The 9129-nt window shown below is 34.7% G+C and overlaps 2 protein-coding genes across 2 annotated transcripts in view; both read right to left on the bottom strand.

The window, feature by feature from the left end:
* Nucleotides 1-222: 222 nt before the first annotated feature.
* Nucleotides 223-1650, bottom strand: LOC145621053 (F-box protein At3g07870-like). The gene has a single exon (XM_081675787.1). The coding sequence runs from the start codon at nucleotides 1565-1567 to the stop codon at nucleotides 335-337; it is 1233 nt and encodes a 410-aa protein (XP_081531913.1). The 5' UTR covers nucleotides 1568-1650; the 3' UTR covers nucleotides 223-334.
* Nucleotides 1651-5568: 3918 nt separating this feature from the next.
* Nucleotides 5569-9129, bottom strand: part of LOC145619944 (uncharacterized) — a 36534-nt gene continuing 32973 nt past the window's right edge. The window contains exons 45-52 of the mRNA XM_081674621.1: nucleotides 8590-8969; nucleotides 8298-8496; nucleotides 7787-7918; nucleotides 7469-7587; nucleotides 7132-7342; nucleotides 6772-7009; nucleotides 6268-6418; nucleotides 5569-6162 (exon numbers count right to left, since the gene is read on the bottom strand). Coding sequence (XP_081530747.1) covers nucleotides 5788-6162; nucleotides 6268-6418; nucleotides 6772-7009; nucleotides 7132-7342; nucleotides 7469-7587; nucleotides 7787-7918; nucleotides 8298-8496; nucleotides 8590-8969 — 1805 coding nt within the window. The 3' untranslated portion in view covers nucleotides 5569-5787. The remainder of the gene's footprint in view (nucleotides 6163-6267; nucleotides 6419-6771; nucleotides 7010-7131; nucleotides 7343-7468; nucleotides 7588-7786; nucleotides 7919-8297; nucleotides 8497-8589; nucleotides 8970-9129) is intronic.

The raw sequence follows: 9129 nt of genomic DNA, 5'->3' as shown, positions 1-9129 counted from the left end.
ACGAGGTTACTTGGCAGCTGTGCTGAATACTGGGTCAGTGATGTTTTGTTTGTGCTTCGGTCATAGTGGCTGTTTTGATGGGGTGTAGCTGAGAGGAGAGGATTATGTGTGTCGAAGGTTTTGGAAGTCGGTTTTAGAATGAAGGTTGAGAGGAGGAATATGGTGGTGGAAGGTGCTTGGAATAGTAATAGAATACAGGGTCACTCATTATGCACAATTGCATATCTTATAACTTATAAATTATAATAGCTGAAAATATAAATAGTGGTCATACAAGCTATTTTACTATACAGATTTCCTCTTAACATTCTTCTACTTATTTCCTGCTGGATTTTCACACCGCAGAAGAATTATTTTCAGAGTTTCTGCTGTTAGTTGAAGGCGTTATCTGTAAAATGTCTTCTTCCTCGCATTCAGAGACAGAGAAAGGGATCACATCCCTGCTGTGATTAGTCTCTTCTTCTGCTTCCTGTAAATAAACTAGGCTCTCCTTGTATGGAAGAACTTGCAATATATGAACAAACCCGTGAGCTTGAAGATCTTTCATGTCTTGTGTAATGGGATCATAGGAAACTAGATTTTTTTCAGCGTGTTCCAAAAGAAGTTCGCCGTTCCTCCAAAACCCCAAGGGTGCTGCTACCCCCAATACGGGTTCTATAGTTAGTTGCTTCATCCAAGACTCTCTGACACCATACTCGCCCAAAACCCACACATCGAAACTTTTACTTACTCCTCCAAGAGGGAAATCATGAATGAAAGCTAGGCTGTTCTTTAACGATGCTAGACACCCATGTACTCTCTTCGAAGGGATGCCATCATAACGAGGGAGTTGGGTCTTAGTGAAAACCTCGTTCTTCATGTTGAACGAGAAAATCACCTTCTCTACATGGTTATCAATCTCAAACCAGCTAAAAATCCCATCTACTGAGGGATTTGAAGACGAGTAAGGTAAATTCCCAGTTGGCTGAAATTCCTCCCCAACATCAATCTCCTTCCACTTGTTGGTGCTCAATGTGTATAGCTCCGCGTGAGCTATAGTTGAAGACGAGGGCAAACACATGTGCTTGAATGCTAATACCTTGTACTCATTCCTTTCATCATCAAACCCAAAACCAACACACAAGTCGAAAGTGTACGCATCAAGAGGAGGCTTAACATGAGACTTCGGGAGGTTTTTCAGCTGTTGGTTTGCAGGATTCCATAGTGATATTGCACCATCTTTAGCATCAAAGACACAAAATATACCATTACAAGGTCCCAAAATATGTGCAAAACTACGGTTTTCTTCACTTGAGCTAGGAAAAGATAGTTCAAAATGCTTGTTTTTGATGTCAAGCGCCTCAGTAGACATCAATGAAAGAATTTGCTTCTTTTCTGGTTTAACATGGCTAATTAGTAGAAACTCATGATTGTTTGAGCTAATGAAGTGCTTGAGCATGAAGCGCGGATCAATAATACGAGCATACCATGATTTCGATACACATTTGAATCGTTGCAGGGACTTAACAGGCAGCCTTAGTAGGATCTCTGAAATCAAGTCTTCTGGTAGAGTAACAAGGATTGACATCTTCAATTTTCTCTTAACTTGTATTTCTGTTGGTGATTATGTTTGCTTGATTATTGTGTTTTTAAGTGTAAATTTATGAAGTTGTCAATGAGAAAAAAAGGAGGATTTGAAAGGTTCTAAATCAACAATCAACCTTTTAATTTGTTGACAAAGGAAAAGTTAATTAGAAATGTCATTTTCAAATATTTGTTCAACCACCTTATCTTAATAAAAAGAAAAAATATTAGTGTATTTTCGTCCACAATCAATACCACAACTTTAACAACAAAAATCAAAATCATACATAGTGTTTATTTAGACTTTAGAGGCTATTTTTTTTAAGGTTATTTGTCAAGGCGGTTTTTTTTCCATTTTAATTAGTGGTATTTTATAAATTTTTATAGTTGTATATTGAGAAAAAGGAACATAAAAACCTTTTAAAATAAAATACTTGTAAAAAGTATGGAGATGAGAATAATTTGCAATTTTGGTATTTAGTTTTTAATTTGAGGCAATCAAGCAATATATGTTGTCAATTATTTTGGTATATTAATGCCTTTTAAAACATTACAAATATGAGAAAGCAAGATAATTAAGCAAACATAACTTGTTCAATGTATATTAGAATTCGTAATGCTTTTCATCATGCATGACTTCATTCGGTTCTTTTTAACTTGAAGATGACACATGACATACGTGCAATGAATCGCTTATGGCTTAAATAATAAATACAAGACGATTTAAAAATTAGTTAACATGCTATATGTACAAATTGAATTAAATACAATATAGTCAATAGGAAGTAATTGATAAATGGGGAGAAGGTAGGAGGAATATCTGGGAGTTAAGACAACTTCAAAAGATTTACGTTGCAAGAATTTCAATTCTATAAGAAAAGTATTGAGGTGATCTTCTTGTAATACCCTTCCCCTTTCTTTCGTTTTATATAATAACTAGTTTTTGGTCCCGGACAATGCTCAAGTCATTGATATTTCATTCACTAAATTTTGATCTTTATTTCCTTTGCAAAATAGACATGTAATATGACATAGCTTAGTAAAAGTATAAGAGGTATAGCAAGAAGTTAAATTTTTTATTTCTCTGTTTAGTAAGAACATTCTAACTCCTTTTGCAATATATATTGATAGAGTATAAAACATATTCATGGGCCTCAACCATCAGCTTAAACTTTTGGTTGAGTTGGTCTTCTAACATGGTATCAAGAGCCAGCGTGACACAAAGGTCACGGGTTCGAATCTCATCAGGGGGAGTGATAGAGTATAAAACATATTCCAAGGGAAAAGAAATGAAAAGAGGATATTTATCAATCAAGATTCAAGAATTTAGATTAATCTTCTCTAAATTATCTTCATTTGATTCAAAATCAAAGAATGAATAACTGAGTACAACCTTATAATTCCTTCAGAGAGCCTATTTTGAGACTCAGGAAACAAAAACTACATATATATATGAGAATATTCTCATGTAGTACTAAAGAAAGCAAAAAAAAAAAAAAAACATACCTAGTCCACATTTATATTATTTGCCATTTTTGGGCTTAATTAACTACAAATGAAACAAAAGAGTGTATATGGACTAATTTTAGAACCAAAATCCAAAACCCATGTTGGAAATTTAATTCTTTGGATTGGCAGGCGACGCGTTGCTGATGGGTGCATTGTCTGGGGTGGTGCTTGGTGTATTGCTTGGGGTGGTGGTGGTGGTGGTGTCGGCTGCGGTACCAGCAGTAGGGTTGCTGCCTGCTGCATCAGTACTGGTGTTGTTTAATCCCAAAGTGCTCTTTACTGTTTCAGCTGCTCCTGTTGCAAGGCTCTTCACTTGCTCTCCTGTCTGAGTAATATAAATAATTCAGTTTAGTTTAGCTCAAAAATTTCCTAACCAAGTTATATTAAATAACTAATGATTTAATGTGATCATCAAATTTGAAATATTACTAACATAATGTTACACAAAAATATAATAAGGAACTTAAACATCAAAAGTTTAAAATTAAAAATGTAATAGAATATTTATTTTTAGACAGAGGGATCGGAGTATAATATAAGAACATTTATTTGTAAACGGAGGGAGTATGAATGTATGATGTATGTTTTTTTAAAACTCGGAATGAGATTAAAAAGGACTTGCCTGTTGAAGAATCTGAGAGGCTTGTTGAGCAGTTCCTGATGCTGCACTGCTGACTTGGGCCATAACTCCTTCACTCTTCTCCTGCAATATCAGATTAAAATTAATAATTAAGGCCTCATGAAATAATTACAATGCAAATGTATGTGAAATCGACGAAAAAAGGCTAGAATAATTAATTAGAACATATATTATATATACCTGAGCTTGGGTAGCAGCCTCATTGGCTTTGTGGCTGATTTCTTGAGTTTGTTGGTTGCTTGCCATTTTGTTTGCAAATTAAGAGTTTAGAAGAGATGTAGATGTTGATTGTAAAACTTGAAGTAATAAAGATATTTGATGTTTCTTACAATAATGTAAATTAGAGTTGTATTTATAGTGATAATTAAATATGTCAAAGCACAAATGAAACTATTTTTGGGTGTTTACTGCATAATTTTCTCTAACAATTTGATGGTAATTTATGGTCTTTGTTGCGGGAAATGGGGTTTATTGTTATTTTTTAAGCCATCTTTTGACCATTTCACACAAAAGTGCAAACATTCACCATTGTGCATTTGTTCATGTTTCTTGGTCAAATTACTATCATAATTTTTTTAGATCAATATGTGGCAAGCTAAACGTCGCCCTCGAATGTCTAACTAACGCCCGCAAAATAAACTAAAATTACAAATTTACCCTTTTATCAAAAAAATTACCCCCTCAATTTACGACCCACCACCACCATCACCTCCTCCTCCTCCTCTTTTAACCACCAACTCCTTACCTCCGGTTTCACAATCTACACAGCCGCGATAATGACAAGTGAAGACAAAGGGAAATCGGTCGCCGACGGAGAAAATGTTTTTTTTTTCTATATTCGCGGCAAACGCCTTGATTTTTCGCACGTCCTAGGCTCAAACGCCTAGTTCCTGTGAACAACCGTGTGGTTGTATGAAAATTTTGAGCGTTTGAGGTGAAACGCCTAGTTTTTTCGAATAGCCTAGGATGTTTCGAAAAAATTAGGCGTTTCTGCCTAGGGGATTCTAAAAAATTAGGCGTTTCTGCCTAGGGGATTCTTAAAAATTAGGCGTTTCCTGGTTTCAAATTTTTTTAAAAAAATTTATTGTGACGTATCGATTCTATACGGTTCGACGAGCCTTCTACGAGCGTCTAAGGTTGTGTTTCTTGTACTTCGTCGTTGTCCATAAGATCTAACGAAATTTTATTATAAGGATAAATACGTAATTTTATTTTATTTTGCGGGCGTTAGTTAGATACTTGAGGGCGATATTTAGCAACCCCATATCATAATTTTTTTTTTAATTTTTTTTTCCCTCTAGAAAACAATAATGTGGATCAACCACGTTTACATGTCTCCATTAAAAATAAAAAAATGAATCTTTTACTAAATATCCTCGTTTCAAATTTTTGCAATGATTAAACGTTTTCTACCTACACTTTATATCAAATCGTTGCAAATAATTTAAAACGGAAGTAGTATTATCCTTTTAATGCATTATTCTCAATCCACACATAATAATCTAACTTTAGTGTACAACCATAGTATTCTGGAGAAGGATGTGGAGTTGGCTTGATGGTAGCACTCCCATCTCGTAACCTTGAGGTTACGGGATTGATCCTTGCCCCTAGCATATGCTAGAATTTCCCCCGCCCCCCGTTGTACCCGCCCTTGTGGCTCATATGAATAAAAAAAATAGTATTCTGGAGCCATGTAACCTGCAAGAAAATTAAGAAACCATAGTTCAAGAAATAAACTTAAAGATTCAGCCATGCCTCAAGTTAGATTATACCGTTTCTGTTCAAGGAGTCAAATGATGAATCATCAAGCTTATTTTCATTTATCTTTCAAAGAGATTACATTAAAGTTCTGAAAATAATAACATTCTCCAGTACAAAAATACATACTACGTAGGAGAAATGTCTTAATTACAAGGATCATGTTGGTATTTGTTGAAGAATACAACAGGTATAACTTTTGATGAAGAATATGTTCTTAAATACAAGTATATGACAGGAAACAAACTTCGAAGGTATTTCACATACAAACGCCTCCACAAGCACAAATTGTGCCTCACGGTTACCCACAGAGTGCTTCAATGAGAGCAAGTATCAACTGGATAGAGATCGTGTGCAGACTTGGAAGACGAGTCAATCCTAGGTGCATCAGGTGAATGTATCAAGCTTTGTGTTTCAGTTCCAGACATTTGTTTTAGCTGCTGCTTCTTAGATGCCTGATACATCCACTCATGACTATATAAGTTATTGGGCTCCAGAATTAGTTCTTGTACCACAGTATTTCCTTCAAGCATGTTCAGTGCCTCAGACATCGTAGGCCTAAGTGCTGGAGACGGATTTGTGCATAATAGTGCTATCTGAATCATCATCGACGCTTCTTCCTTGTTGTAATCAGTTCCTAATGTTGGATCCATCAGCTCCATTAAGTCTCCTTTTTGTTTCAGAACATAGGCCTGGAAATTTATGAAGATTGATATAAATGATATCTTTTCCATTTTAGAATGCAGAATATTATCCTGCATAACAAAGAAGTACATGGCTAAAGAAATTAAATTTACCCAATCAAGGAGACAAAAGTGATCTTCAGTAGGCTGAAATTTCATGTTGCTTCTTCCAGCCACGACTTCTAATACAACAACCCCGAAGCTGAAAACATCAGCTTTAGGTGTCAAATAACCCCACAATGCATACTCTGGAGCCATGTATCCTCTGCAAAAGAAAATCCTAGTTCAAAAAATGAATTCAACGATTGGCTTTGCCCCCTAATCAGATTTCATATCTCATCTTCATTAATTCATTGACCGATATATTACTATTATTTCCATAAAATCATTTCAAAAAATTATAAAGTTTGCCATCCCAAGAAACAAGAGCAGAAGACCAGATGATGGTTATACTATAAAATATGATTTATAGAAAATAGATCAACCATCACATAAGATTTAAGTAATAAACTATAGAAATAAATAAATAAGAGTTAAAATAATTTAATTGGCTTTCATAAGTACGAGCTCTTATGAACTCTATGATATAGACAATAAAGATTCAAAGAGTTAGCTTACATTGTTCCAGCAATTCTAGTGCTAATGTGTGTGACCTCCTCTTCATTAAGCCTTGCCAACCCAAAGTCTGAGATTTTTGGGTTAAGATTGCGATCAAGCAATACGTTTGTAGCTTTGATGTCCCTATGAACAATTTTTATCCTTGATTCTTCATGTAAGAAAGCTAAACCCTTAGCTATACCAATGCAAATCCGTTTCCTTATAGGCCAATCTAATTTTAACCGGCCATCATCTGGACCTTCTTGTAGAAAATAAGTAGTAAGTTAAAAACTTTGCGGACAACTTTACAGTTATGACCAAAACTCTGTACTCCTTGCAATGCAAACAGGATAAAGAGATAAACACAATGTAACTCCTTACCAAACAAAGCATGTCCAAGGTCCTTGTTCACCAAGTATTCATACACCAGGAAAAGTTGGCTTGTATCGACACAGCATCCATACAATCTCACAAGATTTGGATGGCACATACTAGAAATCATGCCAATTTCATTCACAAATTCTTTATTTCCTTGGGAAGATTTGGCTGAAAGTTGTTTCACAGCAATATGGGTACCATCCAACAAGGTTCCCTACATAAGAGTTAGTATAAGTTTTTGTGATTTTCACTCCCAAGTTGCTTATGACAAATATGGGTTGAATAATTACACACCAACACCGTAATTCATTAAGCACAAACAAAGTACTTAGTAACATACCTTGTACACAGATCCAAACCCACCTTCTCCTAGCTTATTAGCAATATTAAAGTTGTTACAGGCAGTCTTGATTTGCTTATAAGTGAAAAGACCAATTTGTGGATTCAGTACACGGAGCTCTGAGCACAAATTAATAGTTCAGAATGGTATAATTCTACAAGTAATTAAAATAATAGGAAGTGGAGTATGTGGTACATTGATAATATAAAACTTTGAGCAATCACTAAATTTTAGAAGCAATTGCAACTACGTACAAGTCTGTAACATCTCACATAAGCAAAATGTTCCTATACCACAGATAACACAGCACACACTGACCTTGTTCCCTTAATTTTATAATTTCCTTACGGCGTTTCCACCAATAAATAACTAGTGCAATTCCAATAAGGAATGATGTAGCTGCTACTAAAGCCCACATGACTATTTTCCAGTCAAAAGGAGGGTTGAACTCTGCACAAAGAAGTGATGAAAATTAACACTTGCTAATTGAACCTTACAAAAAAAGAAAAAAAAAAAAAGAAAAGAAAAAAAATAATTCTAGACAATTAGGTTGATACATAATGCTTTCAAAAAAATAAAAAAAATAAAAAAAAGGTTGATACATAAACAAATTTTAACCAATCCATCTATGCCGTGCCCCAAGTTCAAAAAAATTAGAGAACTTATTGCAGAAGATGTACTTGCTAATTTTACAGTACAGTTCATTTCATTAGTGATAATGATGCAATAATGAATTTATTTCATGGGTAAGAGTAAACAATAGGATTAAGCGTTTCATTAATAAAGGACTTAGAATGAGCACAAACTTTCTACATGATGCTGGACTTACGCGACTCTATTGAAATAGCTGAAATAAGAGGACCATAATTTCCTTTTACTGGAATTTGTGTGCTCCCTTTTCCAGCATAGTAGAAGCGAATTTCTATTGTTGAATTTGTTACTGATATGTTACTGAAAACTTTCTTGAAAGCCTTATGTGAACCATTAGCTTCCTTTACAATATCAAAATCCTTGAAATACAGCTTTTCCTGCGCAAAGTAGTCCAACTCTTTAAATGCAAAATTCTAAAAACTCCAGCAATTTCATGATAGTACTGAGGTAACAAGACAGTAATAAACAACCTGGATAAAAATATCAAACACTCGCCTTCCTATACTCATGTATGTATCATCATCTGTAAAGACGATTTCAGAAAAGTGAAGGGTCACACTGTAGTTCCCGTTTGCCAGGCAACGGCCATAGTAAGTTAGAGACGTGGCAGAGAGCCGTGCATCTTTATACAGCCCTTCGTCACTTTTTCCTATTGACTTCAAAGTAATTTGCTGTATGTAATTATTTGTAATACTTTCAGGTTTCCAGAATTCTCCACTACTACTGAATCCCCAGTCAAGCTTTTCATGAAAAAATGTTGCAGCACCACTTTTCTCATCATCTTGCTGGTAGGTGATCTTTCCTATTTTGGTTTCTGGCCCTCCACAGTTAATATGCAATGAATATCGATCTTCACAAGTGCAACAATACATTAGAATGAAACCTTGACCATAATCTTTGCTAATATATAAGAACATTATTTTGAAAGTTATATAGAATTTAGCATCATTGATCTTGAAATATAAATTTGAGTATCATTATTATACTAGTATATTATTTTCAACACTAAG

This window comes from Chenopodium album, chromosome 27, assembly GCF_948465745.1.
Source record: "Chenopodium album chromosome 27, dcCheAlbu1.1, whole genome shotgun sequence".
Classification (NCBI taxonomy): Eukaryota; Viridiplantae; Streptophyta; class Magnoliopsida; order Caryophyllales; family Amaranthaceae; genus Chenopodium; species Chenopodium album.
Note: the sequence above shows the minus strand (reverse complement) of the source record. Positions and strands in the feature narration are given on the sequence as shown.

What these genes read in the sequence shown, in the direction of transcription:
- LOC145621053 (XM_081675787.1), bottom strand. Translation starts at nt 1,567, where the DNA reads ATGTCAATCCTTGTTACTCTACCAGAAGACTTGATTTCAGAGATCCTA.